Here is a 21,910-nt window from a genome sequence, read left to right on the forward strand (position 1 = left end):
GAGGGAGTCCAGATGAAGTGAAGTGAAGAAAGTGGAATTTAGTGTGAATAGGCAAGCAAAAAGTGAATTTCGCTCCTGACCCTTCCAAAGGGTCCAGAGCGAAATTCATCAAAGTCACTATTTCCTCTTTGTGTCAAGACAAGATTTTGATTCCTAAGGCATGAAAAGACTAGAGAGAGGTTATTTAAGCCTTGCAAGATGAGTTGAAGTGAAGGAAAACAAGCAAAGAGAGAAATTCGCTCCTGACCCTAGGGTCGAGGGCGAAATTCTCCAAATCAACCATTTTCCCCTTGAGTGAAGCTAAAATGTTGATACCTATGGCATGGTTGAGGTTGGAGTGAGATATTCTTGCCTTGTAGGGTGAATTGAGGTAAAGGAAGTGTAAAACAAAGCCTAAAGAAGGAATTTTGCTCTGGAAGGGTCCAGAGCGAAATTCTCATTATCACCTAATTTGCCCATGTGAGAAGCTAAAAGGATGGATCCCTAGACTTTGTTGGACTAAAACAAGCATATGCTCACCTTCCGGAGGATTTTGGAGTGAAAAATGGGGTAATTGAGGCCTAATCAAGAAAATCGCTCTCGACCCTTCCAAAGGGTTCAAGGTGAAATCTTTAAGGAAGCCTATTTTTCACCTTGTTTGGGCCAGGCAAAGTGCTAGTTGTGAGGTAATGTTGAAAAGAGGTCTAAATTGGCCAGGAATGCAAATTTCGCAACTGACCCTTCCAGAGGGTCCACGGCGAAATTCTTATAGGACCTGTCCCTGGAAAGAATCTTGAGCAAACTTCATTTTGATGTCTTCTTGTTGATGATTTAAGGTGGAAAATTTATGTATCCTTAATCATCTTATGGTTTGTTTCGCAGATGAAAGAAGACCAGGCTAGGACAGGGACGACCTTCTCCAGTCCAGCATCATCAAGGACGACCTTTTCCAGTCCAACATCATCAAGGACGACCTTTTCCAGTCCAACATCATCAAGGACGACCTTTTCTAGTCCAGCATCATCAAGGACGACCTCTTTCAGTCCAGCATTTGAAGGAAAGGTACACCATCCATCCTGCACATCAAAGACAAAGGGAGGTTAAAGCAAGGGTTCGTTGAAGAAGCAGACAGTTTCAGAAGAGTTAATTATAGTTAGCTTCTCAGCATCATCAAATTGAATATCTGCCAAGGTGCAAGTGTCAGACAAGGTGGCATCCCAGTCATCACTCCTCCAGTCAGATTGGTCCATCTTAGCGGGTTCGGATTCAATGTACCTGACTCATCAAAGATGACACTAACTTCGATGTACCTACCCCGGTTATCCATTGGTCGAATATTCCAGAGAAGACATGTGTCCAAATAATGCAATTATTTCATTGGCCAGAATTGAGTTTGTTGTAACAAACCCTAATTAGGGTTTTCCTTGTAAGATCTCGACCATTGATTTCAAATTGATCTGAGTCGTTGAGTTGTATTGAGGGTGCTATATAAGTCCTGGCTCATTTGTAAAGGCTAATAGTTAATCAATAGTTGATAGTGGGTGAATAGTTAGCTAATAGTGAATAGTTAGCTGATAGAATAGCAATTAGAGTAAATTAGGAGGACAAGGCAAGAAATCGTTGCCATTGATTGTAAATAAACTCCATTTTCATTGAAGTTATGGTGAAGTGTGTTGTTTCTTTGCAATATACATGGTCTCTTGTTGAATCTTCATTTTAGATGATAGATAATTAAATTGAATGAAAGAAGTTATTGAATGCACTTGCGTGGAATCCACCTAGTCCAAACCACTAGCCTTTTGCTGATTGTAAGAGTGCCTTGTGTGGTCAACTGGCATAGAACGAGCTTAATTCTGAGTCATAGCACCTCTGTTGTTCACGCATTATCTTGAATGGTGATCAGTATCTGATGGTGTACGATTTGGACATATTTGAAACATCCCTTAGAAGATCGCATTGAGTTGGTGTTGAATTGTTCAACCTGATGGTGAGACCCAGCCCAGTAGGATTCCACCTAGTCATTCATCCATCTTCTCGCATTCCGGGTCTTAGAGTAGACTTCCTGAACCTTGTATCTTTTGCCATTTCTTTATCTTCCAGTCAGTAAATAGGACTTGTGATTCCAGCAAATCAGATGTTCAGGTCATCGAGTGTAAGTCCCCTTGTGATTCCAGCAAAATCACAGAGAGCTTATCCATATGTAGAGATCCTACATAACAGAACCTTGGAGTTACTCTGACTGATCCTTCGGCGAGATCTTCAGCAGTCGAGAAACTTTATATAAGAGAGGATAAGGTACCTTTAGGTATTTTATTCTGTGTTTGGTCGTGTACAAAAGACACATCAACAGTAACCTATGAATGTAGAGTGCAACACTCAAAGCCAACATTAGGACCATCTGTTGAAAAATTTCTTTAGCAACATTCTTTGTGTTGTAATATCTAGAGGATAAAAACTAAAGGAAAATTATCTTTTGAATTACTTGAATTTTCTTTCCCCTCAATAATATTATCATGGACATTTTATGCTCAAAATAGTTTTAGTTTTAAGTTTATTCCTTAGAATAGACTTTTTTCTTAGGACTCTCCCACTCTTTATCTAGGTAACACGAGTCCTAAATCTAGCTCGTTTGGCCCTATATTCTTGTAGCTTCGAAATTGACTCGCCTAATCATCTTCCTTGTATTATAAGGCTTAATTGTGCACATCAACCTCATTTTCCTTCTAGTATTCACTTAACTTGCAAGTCACTTTTTGCTTGATTTGTTTTTGGCTATTATTTTTCTTATTAAATTTGAGCTTGTCAACATGCTAGATAGCAGCTTCTCGTTGGATATTTAGATTCCGTATGCTATTGAATCCAATTTACACTCTTTAGGTTCTATTAAGGAAGCATTAAACTTTCAATTAGCGTGTGGTAGATATTTGAAATGATTTTAACCAATATTTGGATTTGACTTGTCGTACTTTGCCATGTCTATAAGCAAATTTGGCAATTTGTTGAGTGACATAAGACTTGTCTAGCCTTGGTTGATCTCAGACTTGTTTCTTTTGTATATTTGACCAAGCATAACATACTGTTGTCTGAAGTGGCTTCTGGTCACAGGTTTAGTTAAATTTGTGCCTTTCCCCAACGTCTATGTTGTTAGGTTTACCATCTAGTGTATCTAAGAATTGGAGTGATGATCCATCAATCCAATTTGATTCTATTCCTCTCTCTACGCACTTAGTCTATGTGGGCTTGGCAATGTTGTGAAAATCATTATATCATTCGAAAAACCAATAATACTGATCTATTCTAATTGCAAGATAAGACCCTACCATTGTACTTAGTTTACCACCGAAACTTATTAGAAAAGGAATTGAATCACACTCTATAGGGTTTGAACCACTGAAATAATGGGGCATCATGTTTTGCTAGACTAAATCCATACCTATATAAAGTTTTTGAGAAAAAAGATGAAGGTAGAGAGGCCTCTCGTACTTGTCAAATTCAGGATATTGTATAATTCAGTAATTGATAAAACTGTTGTACTATATGAAATCACCCATATCCATAATAGGGCATGCCAAGCCATCGTTTCATTAGGCCCTTTGTTAAGTGTAGTGAATGGTCAACCTAGGGTGGGCTCAATCCTAGGGAGTTAGGAGTTTTACCTAAGGTAAAATCATTTGGATATGGGGATGGAAGGAGTAGCTATAACTTGTCATAGGTTGGGTTGGCCTATATATAACCATTATAAGGTGGTGTGGAAGAGATCTGTTGTATATGCAATATGTTCTTGCCCTATCAGAACTCTAGCTATAGAAAAGGGTCCTTCTATATAATAGGGGAGGGGTGTGTCAGAAAGGGAGGGAGGTCTCCTTGGATATAATATCATCCATGCATGCATGTAGCGTAATGATGCCTCCTTGATGGGTAAGTTGATGCTCCAATACATTGCAAAATGAGTTTGTAGAACTAGTGAACTACACTTTGTGGGTTGACCCATTATCCAAACTATGGTCCATCATACATATACTTGCTACTCCCTATTCCCCTTTCTACCATCAATCTATAATGGCTGGTCTAGATTTGGTTTGCCTTCTATAGAACTGAGGGGCTCACTACATCACCATTATAGAGTAGGGCTAAGTTTCTCTTTAATAATTGACATGTGCGAGCCAATGAGTGGAGGCTCCCTTTCTCTCTTTCCCCTTCCCATCCGTACCTTATTTATATTGGGGGTGGGGTATCTGATCAAAGAGATTTGAACTACAACTTATTTGTCCATCTATTGGAGTATCTATTCCATATCGACGGTGTTGAAGAGAGGCCCGTGAGGAGCTAATTGTATTTTCTTATATATCACCCCATAAGGCAATTCAAGTGTTATCGATAAGTGAAAATTTCTCCACTTCTAGGCTGAGCTGCTTGTGGAATCAATTGGTTCTACACCAACAAAGATGGGAAACAATGAAACTGGTGAATCATATTTGTTCTTCTTGAAATTCTTCTTTGAAATAGAATAAATAGGGATATTTCAGCCTACATAGACAGCTACATATGGGGATGGATAGAGGTTTTGATGTAGGAGCATCCAGAGATGCAAAGGCAATCTTGCATCAACCAAAAAAAATGTTTAATTGTAATTTTAATTTTCCCATATTGTAGTTGCTAATGTTAGGAATGAATGTAGGTGAATAATTTGATATCATAAGGCCAAATATTTTAATAAATATTTTGGTCACATCCTTATGTTTCAGCCTTATTGTTATTTGGACTCATTTTAGTGACATTTACAAGGCAAATTATTAAAATATGCCTTTCTTGGTGTGGAAATTGAAAGTTACATATTGTCATAACTCCTAGAATCTTGCATTAATGCATAAAATATAAAATGGGCACCCAAAATCAAGTGGCTTTGCTTTTTCTATTTTGGGTCCAGGTGGAGTTATGGGTAGTCATAACTGACTCTTGATTTAGAATTTTGGTGGAGATGTGAAGAAAAATGCTTTATGAAGAATAAAATTCCGTTTCCTTAGTTTTTTTTTTTTTGGCATCTTCCAAATCTTGGCATGGGTTTTGGTGAGTCCATGAGCAGACAAAATTAGCATTAAATGCAACTTTCTAAGTTGAAATCTGCAACTTCTCATTCTTGGCATGGGGATTTTGGGTGGTATTCTACCCTTGGTTTTGGAAAACCATTTTTTTTTTCTCATTTACCCTTCAAATGGAGGTCTTGAATTGGTAGTGGAAGCCTTTTTGCTGGTTGAAGATTTGGAAGCCAGTTTTGCAGCAGACGACATAGATTTTTTTGATAATTTTCTTAGTAGTTCTTGCTTGCACATGTGTTGATTTATATCAGATTTCAGATTGTTGTATATGCCAATGAGGTTGCCATACATTGTAATTTCAGATTTGCTATGTATTTGCATATTTTCAGGAGCATTTTCAATAGAAAACAAGATTTTTTGTCTTGCTGATTTTATGGTATTTCCTATGCATTTCTGAATTACTTTTGTATGTTGTTGAGAGATAGGGGAGCACCCTACTTCAGGTTTAAGTTTTTGTATACAATTTGGTTGGTGGTCTCTCCATAACTAGCCACCATCTGTTCAATATGTTTCTCATTCTGATTCATATAGAGATAGGGCTTCATTCCCCATTGACCTTTGAGGAATTGCCTCACTACAGATTGCTCCTTTAATGAACTGGTCCCTAATTGAATATGCAGGGCTTGACCCAAAGCGTGCTCTTAATTGAATATAGCAAATAGATTTTGATCTAGAGATCTTCTTGATTCTGATCATAGGTTAGGTGTGATGCTTTACAGTTACAATTATTGCAGATTCACTTTTCATGGGTGCTAGGAACAAAACTAAAAGGATATCTTCCCATATTATTGCAGAGGTGTTGAATTAGGTTGAGTCAAAATCTAGGATTATAATGTATATGGTGATATATTGTGAAATGAATTTGGCTTTATAAGTTTATATATTACTCACCAAACGTTTAATTATTTACTTTTTTTTGCAATTTAGCCCTTGCATTTACTAGTATTATTTCCTTAGCAACATCAAGGTGTACTGCTCTATCCAAGTAAAATTCCCACTTTAAAGTTTTATGCTTTTGTTTCTCTGGATAGTGTAGCAGGAAAGAAAACAGGCATTCTTGGAAATGACAACTGACATCTATTTCAATCCTGAGCATTCATGATATGTGTGGTTCATTTGAATAATCATTAACAGTTGCAATACAATGCACAAAAAAATGTCACAAGTAATTTGTTGAGTATATCGTGTGTATTAAAGTCAGGGTTCATTAGGTTGGTGAGGCATGCTAGTTGATGTTCCCATTGGTGTTTCAGTCGTTGTACAAAAGATAATGCTTGTAGTCATTGACTTTATCTTACAAGTTTAGGGTTCACCTGCTTTGGGCTCCCCCCTGCTCTTGTTAGTTGAACTCTTTAATTGTTTACTTTCAGTTTAGTTTGAGCTTGTAGTCTCTTTTGGAGGTTCTTTTCACTCCCTCATGTTTTTTAACAGGTTCTACTGTTGATTCCCATTGATCTATTTCATTTAAAGAATACGTTGTCAATGAACATATTCTGCTTCTAAGATAGTAATACCTGCTCCTTATTGTCATCCTTTGTCATCCTTTGATTCTTGCCCTCTTGATTTTTTAAAAAGCTTCTTTCTTTGCATATTTGGCAGCTTGAAACGTTGGTCTACATGCTATACATATCTCACCAATCGGTTAATCTAAGAAAGCTGCAGTTCTAATTGGCAAGAACCTAAAAAGGTTATTTGTGACATATTTGAGGAAAAATGAACAAATAGTTTTAAAACAGCAAACTGATGAAATGCAACATATGCTTCTGATTCAAAGAGGAAAAGCATTTCTCATAATTAAAAAAAATGTTGTAAAATTAAAAAATTTCACAATTTGTTCTGAATTTTTCTCTGATTTATTTAAAAAAATGATTTTTTTTCTTCATATTTTAAAACTAGTTGCTAGCCTTTTAAAAAATAAAAATCACGATTTTATTGGTTACTTTCACAATGCTGCCTTCATGTTTTACTTTTATTATGCAACTGTTATTGTATTTAAAATGATGTGTTGCATGCATATTTTATTTTTATTATTCTAGTTTTCAACGTTACTTCTATGACTTAAATAAAGATATAGAGCTAGGGAGTGTTGCCTTTGATTACAATAATTAGATTTCTGGTTGTGAAATTTATGAATTTCCAAAGCATTTGATTCACCATATTTTATTCATACAACATGTAAAAGTGTTCAAGTAGGTCTCATATATATACAAATTCTAAACTGTCTATTTCCTGTTGCAGGTTGATGGTTCGTCAATTAGCAAAAGGGCTTTTCCTAAGAGTAAAATGGTAGCCAAAGCTACAGCTATAGAGTCTAACAGAAGTGCAAGTTTTCTGATTGAGGATGATATCCAAAGGAATGGTGGTTTGAACAGAAGGAGCATGCTGAAATGCTCTCTGGATGCTGGACTATCTGTATCTGGAGGAAATTTTACTGAAACTATTCCCAGTATACATTCTGCAATGGAGCCTTCAATAGGAGTCTGTGTTGAAAAACCAATGCAAAGTTCTGTGGTGCATTCCACTGTTGCATCTTTTTCTGATCAGCAATTGGTGGAATTACAGGGCAGGGGTGCATGCGTTACTTCCAACTCATTGAAAGGGAGGAAGCATAAAAAGAAGCAAGAACTGGTGGTTGCGCCAGAGTCACCAGCAGTTACTGAAAAGGCATGTACTCATGTGCTTCCGTTGCCAGAAGGTTCTCGGATTCACAAGCATGTGATGGATGGCAATGGGAAGATATATTTTACTGGAAAACAAGGGAACACTCTTAGTGAAATTCCAAAATGTGCAGCTGAAACAACCATCCATGGTGAAATTGATGGAACACTAGAGGAGAAAAAATCATTTGGTAGAAAAAGAAAGAGTGAGCCCGAAAACATTGCAGACTCAATTATGGATCTTTTTCACAAAGAGAAGAGAATGCATCTTATGATAGAAGAGAAACTAGAAAGTTTGAGAGAGGCCTTAAGAGTTAAGCAGGATAAATCAGTTGATATTCAATCCCTGAAGCTAAGGGCAGTCAAGTCCAAACGCAAACGGAAAAGGGACAACACAACCAAGTCATCAAATGAGGAAAATGCAGACTCCAGAGATCATAAAACTGATGAATATAAAGCAACCCATAACGTGAAAGAGGATTGTTCAGGAAATTTTGGTCAACTTCATATGCCAAGCCAGGGAAATGAAGTAGAAGATGATGAGAATGAGAAAGAGCAGCTTGGTGTCAAAGAGATGCTAAAGTTGATTGAATGTTCCCATGGCGGAGTAGCAGAAACTAGTGTTGAAGCTAACAGCCACTTGGTTGAGAGATCTCTAAATGAACAAATGGACATTATGGGTTCAGAATGTACAATTGATTTTGACTTGAAAAGAATGTTACAATTAGATAATGAGTTTGACGAAGAACTTTATATTAAAGCCAAAGAGTGTCTATTGTCGCCAACATTGCCAGAATTGCCTTCTCCTTGCCTTGAAGAACTGGAAGGAGGCAAATTTTTTCCGTCTGTGGAAGAAAATCCATTCAAATCAATTGAATTACTCCCCATCAGAGATTCTTGTACTAATGTTCTTGGAAATGAGAATAATGCCAGAAAAACACCTCAGTTTCAAAAAGGGTTTAGTGAGGAATCTGTTTTACAATCCAAACAAGATCTGTCATCAGTCAGTTGGCCAGAAAAAACATCTGATGAAATAGAACTATTGGATGGCCATTGTACGGATTTATTGTGTGAAGAGGCTCCATCTGAGTTGACTGCCACATTTATCAGTGGAGATTGGGGGATTGAGGAGTTCCAGATGAATAATACTATAACTAACAAAAGCTTTTTGGCAAGTTGTGGTAACCCAAATAATAACTTGCCGATTGATGTGATTAGGAAGGATGATGAAATAGGAAACATAAATGAGAACAAACATGAATTGTGTAGGAAAGAAATTGATCAGCAGTATGTAAAATCTAAATTTTCACAAAATCATGCAAGGGGTGCTGTGAATATAGAAAGTAGAAGGGTAAAGGACAATAATGATTTTCCAATTAGAAAATGTACCAGAAAGTCAGACATGGTTGATCTTAAATCTTTACAATCAAGCTTTAACAAACAAATAAAAATAAGTTCAATGGAAAACGGGAAAGAGTATGGCACTGAAAGTGATACTCGAGATGACAATGATGTTGTAGGATGTAATATAAAAGAGATCAAACAATTAATATTAGATGAAGATGAAAGACATGGGAGCTTCACTGAAATTGTTCCAATGCATCAAGTGCTTTACCAAAAATGTGAAAATCCATCATGTCAACAAGGTGCAGACGATGATGAGATTGCCAGAATTAGCAATGATAGCCATGTCAATAATTTTTTAATGAGAGGCAGTTGTATCTTTTCAGTTGACAATGCCGATTCAAATACCATGCAGGCAAGAGGTGAGAAATTGGCTTCGACACAGGGAATTTTTGGTAGCAGCTTGACTCAAGGTAGTGTTCTCTATGTTGATCAAGTAAATGAAACTGCAGTCACTTTTGAAGACAGAAAGCAAAAACGCAGCTTAGAATCTTGTCAGGAACAGATTAAACCTTCAAAAACATGTGAAGATGAAGAGAAGAGATGTCCTTCAGTGTTTAGGATTGTATCTTCTAATGATGAAGAAAATGTTTCCTATAGCTTGTTTAAGAGCACTGACAGTTTGTGGGTAATATTTGATGCTTCTTCTGGAGTCCCTGACTTAGAGAGACTTGTCCTCACTATTGATTCGGTGACGAAGCTGACAAAAGAGTAAGTATCTCTGCTCTGAATTTCCTCTGGCTTAAATAATGTGCATGTTAATACCTAAAGTATGTGATAATCAAAGCAATTCGGGTGTAACTGACTTCTTTTGTTTAATTCATATATCAAATTAATAACCTTTTTTTTTGTTATTTCTACATTTTTCTTTACATGCCATTTAGCATTTATACAAGTATTTATTAAAAAGATCAGAATTAAGTTGTTTAACTTTAGATCTGGTTGTGCTCTTCCATATGTTTGTGTCAAGCAATGACCTTATATTTTTGGATAAGAGCATGCTATGGTACATCAAGGAAAACAGTTGCTGTGACCCTAAACTGAAAGACTGCTGAAACTGCTGAAATTAAACAGATTATGCTCTGAACTGATTCTCAAAACTAAGATTCGATAGAAATCTGAAAACTAAAACTTGATAGAAATCAGAAAGCACCTGGAAATTTGAAACAGAAAGTGCTAGAGAAATTAAAATAGAATCTGGAGTACTACGGATCCAAGGGTAGGACAGGGTTGTGGATTGACAATTTTTTTGTTGTACCCAAATTTTTGCAGAAAATAGGGATGGATCCTGAATTTGGGGTGAGTTACTTGGGATGTCAGCCAATAAAGAAAGGACAGCAGATGCTTTAGTGTTCCAGGGTCCCTTGGCCATCCCGGAATGCCATGACCACCAAGAGACTGCTTTATGAATAGCAACATTCAAAACACATTAATCACTAGTGACTGTTCATTGGTGTCTCTACGAAAAAATGATCTGATGTAGCCATGAAATGTTATAAATAGGTGCTAGACTTGTTGCAAAACTGGTTTCTAGGATCATAAGTATGAAGAGGTTTGATGGATTTGTAGGAAAAACACCAATGTCCACCAAAAAGTAAGCAGCCTGGTTATAATCCATTAATTTATTACTCCCTCAGAGGTCATCTGATTGGTCTGGAATTTTGTTTGTGGGGATTTCTGACATTCTGTCTGGTGTCCTAACTACAAATCCAATTGAATTCAAAATTTTCTCATGTGGTCCTCTGAATGGTGGAAAGTTTGTTTGGTGTGTTTTGGTGCAATTTTGGTCATTTGATGTCAAAATGAGCTAAATTTAAACTAATAAAACTAGACACCTTAATCTACCCAACCATAATAATTCAGCCCAAAATTTGTTCACTAGTTAATACTTAAAACAAACAGCAGCATTTTATTTTATTTGTATTTTAAAGTTCTGATAAAATAACTTTCCTAAGAGTGTAGGGTTGTTCACTTAAGCTGAATAAAGGACAGTATGGATTCTGTCTTCTGCCAACATAAGTATTTATGTTTGTGCAAAAGAGTTTCCTTCAGTAAAGACATGCTATTCTGAGTATTCTCTACTTCCTAAGCGTAATTCATAACATTTTTCCCACATCAGATATTTTTTCTCTTGCAGTTGGATAATTTTTCATGGAAACACAAAATTGATTCCAATGGTCCCATAGCTCCAGTGCACGATTTTACATGTAATAGTTGTTACATAAATAAGCTCACAATAGTCCCCCGTTTCTTAGTTGTTTTGTACCAGAGCAATTGAAATGTTGGAATTTAAATTTCTTAAAGCTTATTCAAATCTTGGTGAAAATTTCTACATGTATTGAGTGACCAAAGACAATAATCCTGCAGATTTTTTCTTAGAATAGAAATTTATCCAACTTTCACTTCCCATTTGGAGGAATAGAGTGCATTACCCCTAACTATGATGATGGAACTTAATGCCTTATTATCTCTATCCACAGGAAATAGATATTGAATTTTACAAAATTCACAAAGAAATTTGATCCCATCTAAACCAATCGCTGCAAATAGTAAGGTGGTTGAACAAATTCTATCTGTTTAAGATATAGTGGAGGTCTAATTGTTTATGCTTTTGCACACAAGGAAGTTGTTTCTAAAGGCTCTTTTGTGATGAGCAAAGAAGATTCTGTTGTATAGCTTTCTGCATATTCTAGGCCTGGCCATTCCACTTTTAGGCAAACATTTTAAATAGGTTTATTTCCTAAGAGTGCCGTAAATATAAAAAAAACATTACAATCACTGGGTCATGATTCCCAATCCAAATGTAGCACTTGCATTCCTTTTTCATATTAAGGCAAACGTGACATTCAGATAGAGGTGTTAGGTGATATGTAGTTGAATTTGGGAAGCTGGTTGTATCTATTTTTTTTTTTTTTTTTTTGTTAGTGCCTATCACAATCACTGAATCATGATTCCCAATCCAAATGTAGCACTTGCATTTCTTTTTCATATTAAGGCAAACATGACATTCAGATAGAGGCATTAGGTGATATGTATTTAAATTTTGGAGGCTGCTTTTAGCTATTTCCTCTTTTTTTGTTAGTGCCTCTTTCTGAATGTCAACCATAAGAGGATGATCACAACAATTATCAAGCAAGCTCTTAAGTACATGTTCACTTCTATCCTCATTTTATAAAAATCATTGCTGAAGTCCAAATTTTCATAATTAACTTCATGAATAGATTGAATCGTTTTCATCTGTTTGGGAGCCAGTAGGCCATGTCCACTTCCCTGAATATGGTAAAACCACCATCAAATTTGTCATACCTTTCCATGCAGATAATGTCTTCTTTATCTAATGATCCAATAGCCACTCACATTATGTGGTCCGACTCCTAAGTTATTATATATCTTTGCAGTCTTATAACTATAGGAGTTTCTTAGCTGCATTTCCCATTTGAGGGCTTCAACTAGATGTTTCACTACTGCAAAACATTTTTAATGGTTCTGATAACTTGGGGTGTCCTTTGTAGCTCTATCTTGGGGTTTCCTTTGTAGCTATATCTTGCTGAATATCTGATCTTTGGCATTGTACCCTTCAAATTGGGAAGGTCTTTTTAGACTCCCGTTTTCCAACCTGCCTTTCAATCCTAAAATCTAAAAAATCTTTCAATTAGTTTGATGTGCTTACTATTCAATCTTTAGTTGTATCTGAAATCAAAGTGTAGAATGTCTTTTATTGTTATTGTTTATTTATATAATATCTATAAGGCGATGCAAAATGAATCATGTCCTTGTCTATTAACTGAATTGTTTTTTGAAGGTGAGTGGTTTTGTTTTGTATTTCTGCAAATTAGAGTAATTTAGATTCTCTTTTGGGAAATTGTGAAGCATTTCATTTTTTAACTTTCATATGCTTTTTTCAGGGAAACAGTTTCCATTTGTGTTTCAGCATTGGTCAGCAAGTTAGCTTCTCTCATGGCAAATAGTAAGGCAAGGAGAGTTTGTGATTCAGATCCGACATCCTTTCTTTGGTCCAAGAACTTGATGGATCAGATAAACAAAGGTGTGTACTTAACACAGCTACTTCGCAATATTGAAATTTGTGATGTTTAATGAGAATTTATTGCCAAAAAATATTTCTGATATTCCACAAGATACAAAATATCAAAAAGACAAGTATTAATAATTAGAAGATAGAAAATTCAACAATGTCTTATCATTAGGTAAGCTCTTCTGTAATTGTTGTGCTCAACAGGACACTCATATCGAAGGAAAAGAACAAAATGAAGTAATTTCATATCAACTATTGAAATAAAGTTTAAAGCAAATAAAAAATTAATTATGGAGAAGTGGTTATTCTAATAACTATATCTCCCGATAATAATGCTCACATAGTGATTCTGCATGCATTCTTATATGATCAGGCATAGTTATAGGACATACTTAATTGTTAGCTCTGGTTCATGACTAAGTTTTAAGTCAGTAAATGGTGGGCTTTTCTTTCTTTAAAATATCTTATACTTAAACCATGGGTATTGCAGGGTGCAAAGAACTTCAGATTTTATACTGCTTTTGGATTAGTTAGGCTTTTGAATATTTCTATGCACTATCCAATTTGCGTATGTCACTCAAATGGATTTTGTTGAAGAATACAGATTTCTATGAATTTTTTATTATAAGCTTCCATTTCACCCAATATGGTCGAAGATTAACCAATATAACTGATCACTTGAACTTTTATACATGGTCTTTGATCATCAGAATGATACAATGTCAAATTCATAGTTTGATGATGGCATTTCAGCCACATGTGTAATTGGCAATGGAATTTCATTGACGATCACATAAAGTACAAGATGGAAGAAGGCAATGCACTGAAAGCTGGTGAAGGTGCTTTTCACTTTCAAGAAAGTCACTGACAGGTGGTTGAGAGTCATAAACAACTTTAGGAGGCCATCTATGGTACTCTTGATCTTGAGGGAAGTGTCTTCACGATTCACATCATTGGTCACCCTGCTCAGAAGGGCCTTTTCTCTACCTAGAATGTGTGACATCAACACAAGGCTTGTGTTGGTGAACACTGGGTTATCTGCTCTCCTTGATGTCAAACAATTTCTCTTCACATACTGAATGAGATCATGTAAAATACTCTCATTACAAAGGAGCGTCACTTGAAAGAACCAGTAAATGAAAACCTGTGTAGCTCTCTCAAATGTGTAGCTTTAAGTGTTTGCCTTTATGTTTGATTTCTGGTGCTTCTATCTATCTTTGTCTTCAAAGATGAAAATGCAGGTCGCTTGCAAACAAACAAAACAAATTATGAATTAATCAGTGTTCTAGGGAGTTTCCTGACTAGGGGACGGGTTTCAGGGACAGGGGGACCAAGGGCCTAAATTTGGGGACGGCGAGGGGATGGTGGGGGGACGGCAAGGGGATGGTGGGGGGACGGTGGTGGAGTGGTGGTGGTGGGGTGGTACTGAAATAAAAAATAGAGGTGAATTGAAATCTTCAAAGCAAAATCTGCAAACTAACATCTCTGTGAGTGCCCCATGAAAGGCCAACTAGTTTTCACGAAGTTAAAGGTTGCAATCAATATGTAATGGCATGTGACATATAGCAAGCGACCCAACAGCGTCCCCGCCAGAGGTGGCAGAGGTGGCGGAAGTGGTGGTGCTATGGGGGGACTTTTCCCCCAAGTCCCCAAGTCTCGGAAACATCCCCCTATAGGAGACGCGGGTTTTTTTTGGGGCAGATGCGTCTCTGTGGAACGATGGAATGAATGGTTTGTGATTCCTCTACATGTTCTAATATCTTCTTGAGATGCCACATGGTGCAAGCATTCTCTTATAATCTCCACTTCTCTGAATGGTGCCTTTCTCTGTCTTCTCAGTATTCAATATCTCTGCTTGTAATATATTCTGGGTCTCTTCTATTTCTAATGGCTTTTTTCTATTCAAACCATAGCAATAAGATTTAGATTCAGTAGTCTGATTTTAGACTCAAAATGGATTCAGCCAAAACTGTCATTTTCTCAATTTTTAGTGACAATTAATTAAATTGATTTTTATTAAGTTGTCAAAAAAATAAAAAAAATATTCAAAAGATGACCTAATATGAATTAATTTAATTAAATAATAATAAAATATTATTATTTGTCACTTTATTATATAAAGTTCTCCAAAATATGAGTTATATTTAAGTCGGCCAAGTCGGCCTAATCTTCTAGATGCTTCTTGGAGTTCTTTATAAGGAGGCTGGATGGAAGTAGGAAGGCATGTTTTTTGGATAATTTATGAAATTTTGAGGACAAAAACTGTTGGAGTTGAAGGCGTGGACAGAAACCCATCCCTTCCCGTGGAGTGTTTGCAAGGCAGCATGCACTATTGGGCCAATATGTGAAGTCTCCTTCGGAGACAAATTTGATGAATATTTCAAGAATTAAGCTATTTCCAATTTGAGGTATTTGAGAAATAAAATTATTTCATTTTGAATATAATTACATATATCTTGGGAGATTATTATTGGTTGTGGATTAAATAAAGGGAGTTCGATTATTTTCCTTAGGGCAGAGTTCTGTGAGCATTCCATATTGCTGATTTTATGGTCTGGTTAATATTGTGAGCATTTTTGAAGGGGACTGATTCCATCTAAAGATATAAAGTTTTTGTACAAATATTTCTGAAGCTCAACGACACTTATTTTGATTCCTTGTGGCTGGAGTGGAATCTGATTTCCGACGAGTGTTATTGAGGAGTTACACAAAAAGGAAAATATTTTGATTTTATATTGAGCCAACTCCAGTGTGAATTGCAAGCCTTGGTTTTCCTTTTTCCAAATTGCTGCATTGATAGGGGCATCTATTATGGAATTCAGATATCGCAAGTGACTGTTTGACTCGCAAGAGTTGCCAGATTGGCTCAGATTCTATTGCAGTCGAGTTTGGTGGTTCAGAGAATATTTGGATGTTGTTTGTGGAGGCTCATTGGGATGTTGTTTGTGGGATAGCTTTGAAAGATTGGTGACTTCCAATGCCAATGTCTCGTTTGTACCTCTCTGTCCATGCACTATAAGAACTTTATCATTATTCTGATTTAAGTCTGTCTGAATCTGAAACTTGTATTCCTGAATATCGCTGATATTAAAATCAAGGATGTTGGGGTTCTAAACTGCTTGGTGTTTGATCTGCATTAAGTTGAAAGTTAATTGTTTTTCCATGGTATGAAGTTTGAATGTATGTTAATTCTGGAAGGATATAGAAATTCTGTTGAAAATAAGTCAGGGATATTTCAAAAACACTTGCAATTATGAAAAAGAAATTATATATACACAAGTCTACACCCAAAAATAAGTATCACAATGCTAGGTCATCCCCGCATCAATTAAAATTTAATTTCTTTACACAATAATCATAGTTCTAAGAAACTCCATTATATTAATGTGGACTGCATCCTTGTCCTCATACCCTCAATTTTTTTTCACTACATTTATATATGATATAGCCATCTCCTTATTCATTTGCTCATGTAGCTTGATTTGATTGGTGTCCTTCTCCTTGTCTTGGTACACCTAGCCTCGAGTCTCTTGGTAACTATGACACCTTTGTCATCTCTATCAAAGTTGATATCTAATGTCTCATCAAATTCAAAATGTTTGTGTTTTTATTCATGTTTAGTAAGGATGAAATTTTGAAATAATTTTGCTAGGTGATAGAAACTGAATTTTTTATTATGATTAAGTTTGAAGAATATTCCAGTTCATGCTTTATTAGATAAGAAATTAGAAAAAAGAAAAGAAAAGCGGTTGTCTCCTCCTAATGATTTTGGAAATTGAATTTTGATGGGGCTTCTAGAGTTAACTTGGGTCTTGAAGGGGTGGGTGTGGCTATTTGAAATTCTTATAAATGTTTTTTAAAAGGAGGGTCCTTCATTTTGGGGTCGAAGCCCAACAATGAAGTAAAATGTGAGGCTTTGATTATCGAGCTTGCTTTGTTGGATGCGAAAGGGTGTAGGTAGTCGTTGGGTGAAGGTGATTCTTCCAATTTGATATGAGGTTTGCAAAAACGACGGTCTCCTAATTTGAAACATTGTAGGTTTATTCAAATAAGTTATTGTCTTTTATTAAAATTTTGAGTCCATATTCTTTTCCCGTTGCTTCTATGAATGCAATGGGGTGGCAAATTTACTTGTGAATGGAGTAAACCTAAGGCCCTTTTTGTTTGTAGTTATCCTAAGGATTGTGGAGTGGGAAGGCTCAAATGATCTAATTACAAAGAGAAGTCACTGTGATCATTATGAAAGGTACCTTTTTGTGCACCTAAGTGTGAATTGGCAATTGTAGTGTGTGTCCCATAGTTCAAAATCATATTCATTTTGATTTTATGTGTGGCAAGGTTGAGGCATGTGTAGTGTTGTTGTATATGGCCTTCCCTCGCTCTCCCCATGTTGGTTTGCTAGGTGGCCTTCTGTGGTGTTTTGGGCTATTTGTGAGGTGGTGTGCATTCAAGCATGGTGTGGTCTTTGGCTTCTATGTAATGGTTTGTTTAGTATTATAGTTTGTAGGAGATGGTAGGTGGTGGCAGGGACCTCCTTTGGCATGTTTGGGATATGATCACCACTTGAGGAAGATACTTTGATGCCCTAATTAATGCTTAATAATTTTATTCAGTTGAATCTGGCTAAGGTTGTTATGGGGGATAACAATCTTTGCACTCTTGGGCTACTAATGTTGCAGATTTTTGTGAGGAGCTTGAGCAGTGGTTTTATTGGAGCATGTTATTGGTTGGTTGGATTTTTTGCTTCTCCTCCTTCAGAGTGCAATAGTTAACAATGACATTGATGAAGAGCTGTGTAGCAAAAAATGACATTGGAACCATCATGAGGTTTTGCCAATATTTATGCACAATTGTCATATTCTTTCTGGTTTCTCAAACTCAATAGATAAATTTGCCTTGCACCTTACGATGAGCTGCTTTACACTTGTAATGCACAAATCATTTATGTACAGTAATAAAATAATTGGATCAAATCAAACAACTATATAATAAAGATTATAATTTTTTTCACTTTTTCTGAAGCCCATACTTAGCAGATATTCATATATCCTTGAATACTATCCCTTGGGTGCCTATTCGAGTCCATACAAGGCTTTCCTAAGCCTACAAATACTAGATTCCTTCGCATTTACCTCAAATCCCTAAGGCTGATCTACATACACTTCTCAATGAGAACATTAAAAAAAGCTGTGTTAACATCCATCTAATGTATTTTCTAAGCCATGATTGAAACTAAAGACATATTTGTTCTAATGGAGGTCAATTTGGCGATTGGAGCAAAAGTCTTTGGATATTTCAATCCCTTGCCATAAACCTCGCTTTTTACCTTTCAGTGTTGCCATCTGCAGCACGCTTGATCCTATAGAACCACCTGAAACTCCCTATTGACATCCTTTTTGATCTTGGTACAATGTCCCATACATTGCTTGTTAGGATAGAGGTGTACTCCACCATGGCATCTTGCCAACCTGTTGTGCTATAGCTTTTTGGAAGTTGGAAAGATCTAAATCATATTTGCCATGGTGTACTCCACCATGGCATCAATGTTGCTAGAACTAGTTCACTTATTGTAAAGATATCCTTCTCTAACCTCTATTACCTATTTTGTAATTGGGCTAGATAGCTTTGACTTATAAGAACTTGGTGATCGTTGAATTTGATTGCAAAGTCTCTGTTGAAAGAGAATAGTACCAACTCCTATTGAATACTTGGGATCATCACCAAGTTCAATCTGAACTCCAAAATTATATTTCTTTAAATTGGTAAAATAGTCCTAGGCTAATGTCATATGCCTAGATGCCCCACTATCCACATAACAGGCATTGCTAAAACATCAAGAATCCATTGGCAACAGTATTTGAAACTTAGCAACAAACTTGTCCGTTTGAGTTTTTGTAGAGATGGTTACCTCCTTTTCTAGAAACTTTGATGTAAAATGGCCAAACGTATGTGAACTAATACACTTGATTTTACTGGAGTTCGTATCCCTAGCTGTAAGGGTTCTACCTCATTCTTTCTCTTACCCTTGATGTTTGACTCCATTCTAGGCTCAAAACTAAGGTTATGTCCCATAAAGCTTGGCTTTTCACAAACCTAGTTGCTACATCAAACTGTGGCAAATCCCTTGCTGGTTCACTATGTGTCCTAGTTGCTATATCAAGTTGTCATTTTGAGTCCTCAAAAAATGGCCTAAAACTCTACTTGGTTTTTAGAAACCCTAGTTTGTTGATGAAATTGTAGCCATCTCAAACTACCCTAGCTGCAGTTGCCCTAGCCATTGAGAAAAAAAAAACCTCATTGAAAACAATGGCCCAAAAATCTTCAAATAAAACCTAAGTTACCAAGTTCTTCTCAACTTTTTGGGTATGGGAACTTGAGTATTTCCACATCATTTTCTTTGTGTACTATTCCTTCTAGGAGATTGGATGTTGAGATATGTGGCCACAAGTTTGACAAAAGCTTCCTTATTTTCAAATGTGCTTCAAGTAGTTGGGGCCTGACTTATGTCCTTGGAGGTGAATGTGACCATCTTTGTTTTTCTCCTTTGTGGCTCTTTTATCATTGTACTTCATACTACTAACTCAGCTGTAGTTGTGTTGATTGTCTGGTCATATGAGTTTTCAAGTGGAATTGCAATATGAGTTTTGTTTTGTATTTTTTTCTTGGAAAAGATTGTAAACTAATTATTTAATTAATCATCAGAAAATCTGCAAAGTAAGCCATACAAAAAACTTGAGCCACTAGCAGGGTACCAATCCCCGTGCAACAAAGAAAAATCAAGAGCCAAAGGCACCAACAAAGAAAGGCAAACAATAATCCAAAGAATCCATCAAGTTGGACACCAACAATCACCAAGCACAGGGAGAGCCAAATCCATAAGCATCCCACATAAAACAAGTTACCAAGACATCCTCCAGAGTCAACTTTTCTGGTTCCTAGGGGCAATCCAAGGATAATTGCTTCGAATCACCAACAGTCCAATTTCCTTTATACTCCGATGACCATTTAGCCAAGCAGTTGGCCAGCCTATTCCACTACCTTGGGATATGGACAAAAGAAGCAGAATCCAGTGAGCTGCTTAAATGAAGGATCTGCTGACCCACAGAAGTGAACTGCCAATCCACACCTTCAAAACTCTTCTTATTCAACATTTTAGTAAGAATTTGAGATTCTGATTTGCAAATAACCTTGTGCCAGCCAAGGGCGCATCCCCTTTCCAGAGCAATAATAATAGCAAGGGCTTCCATAAGATTGTAGTATGAAGATCCTTGTAAATGGAGAAATGAATAGTACTTGTACTATCCCTGAAAACTCCACCAACCCCAGCATGACCCAAATTTCCCTTTTAGGAATCATCACTATTAATCTTAAGAATACTAGCTGGAGGCGGAGACCATCTACCTTCTCACTAAGTTTTCCTTAAGGGGTGTCGTCTCCCCCTAGACTGGGAAAACACTACACCATTGCCACATAGGCTCAACCCTTGCATCACTCTAGTTTCTCTAGGCTCGAAGGGGATGTACACCTCACATTTAGCATTAATAGTCTCTTGAATCATACCATTAATCCTGTGCCAAAATTGTTGAACCACTAAAGTCTTCCCCTGAAAATTTCTATGATTCCTTTCCAGCCAGATCTGCCAAAGGATGCAAGAGGACTCAACGCTCCAAGCTGTTGATGTGTTTTTATGCTCTATGCAACACAAAATAAAATACCAAAGGCACTCTATCCTCTCTTGATTAAAATCTCCTTGGATGCTAAATTATGTGATCAATTGAGATGACTCCAAGGTTTCTATTGTCAGGTCTTGATGTGTAGATAGCTCAATGGTTGATGTGATTACTGGTAGTCCAAGGGGAACTTACGGTGATACTTGAACTTTGCTTGAATGTTGTTGGAAGTTAGATTCTAACTACTTGCTTGGAAAATAGAAGGGGCAAAAGAGATAGGGTTGAGGAAGCTAATTTAATCCTAAAAATGTAGGAACTAATTGTTTATTAGGTGTGACCAAATCAAGCTTTGTTTCGCCATCAAGGAACAACTACACAACAGGTGCAATCTTCTGAGGATAAATGAATGATTTTTCATATCACCAATGCACATCAACCACATGATCAATGAGCATGAAGTAATAGAAGTTAAGCTTTCACAGAAGTTCAGTTGGCTATGCACTGCAAATTGCAATTAACAAATTACAAGTAGTATGAACATTACGTACACCATTCATCAACAATGATATTTTCCATTCATCTAACCAACTTTAAAGCAAATGAGAAGTAGAGACCATGCAACATGTTGAATTAACATAGAGAATTCACTATAACTTCAATGAAAACAAAATGTCTCTTACAACAAAATCTTGGCAACAATCTTTGCCTTCTCCTCCTATCCTAACTTCTACTTAAACTTCTTGCTATCTAATGTCTAGTATTGTCTGGCTGTTAACTATTATCTATTACTCTACTACTAACCCTTTACAATGAGAGATTTGAGCCTTTTATAGTGCTCTCAATACATTTCAATGGCTCAGATTGATTCACCAATCAATGGCCAAGATTACAAGATAAAACCCTAATTGGCCAGATTTCTAGAGGAGATCATAGCATTTTTCCATGGGAAGAGGTTGCCAGCTTAGGCAAGCAGATTTGGGAAGTCTTGGCCTGGAAGAGAAGGGGAGATAGTTTGTAGCTTGGGGAAATGGTTGTAAAGGGCACACAAAAATTTCTACTAAGATATTGATA

General features: G+C 36.5%; 1 protein-coding gene across 3 annotated transcripts in view; it reads left to right on the forward strand.

Moving 5' to 3' along the window:
* Window positions 1–21,910, forward strand: part of LOC131028058 (uncharacterized) — a 133,816-nt gene that overhangs the window by 40,670 nt on the left and 71,236 nt on the right. For all 3 annotated transcript variants that reach the window (XR_009102563.2, XM_057958241.2, XM_057958242.2), the window contains exons 5-6: window positions 7,314–9,847; window positions 13,042–13,181. Coding sequence is in view for 2 of the 3 variants with exons in the window: in XM_057958241.2 (XP_057814224.2) it covers window positions 7,314–9,847; window positions 13,042–13,181 (2,674 nt within the window). In the remaining variant the exon portion in view is untranslated. The remainder of the gene's footprint in view (window positions 1–7,313; window positions 9,848–13,041; window positions 13,182–21,910) is intronic.

The sequence above is a fragment of the Cryptomeria japonica genome, chromosome 5 (genome assembly GCF_030272615.1).
Source record: "Cryptomeria japonica chromosome 5, Sugi_1.0, whole genome shotgun sequence".
Lineage (NCBI taxonomy): Eukaryota > Viridiplantae > Streptophyta > Pinopsida > Cupressales > Cupressaceae > Cryptomeria > Cryptomeria japonica.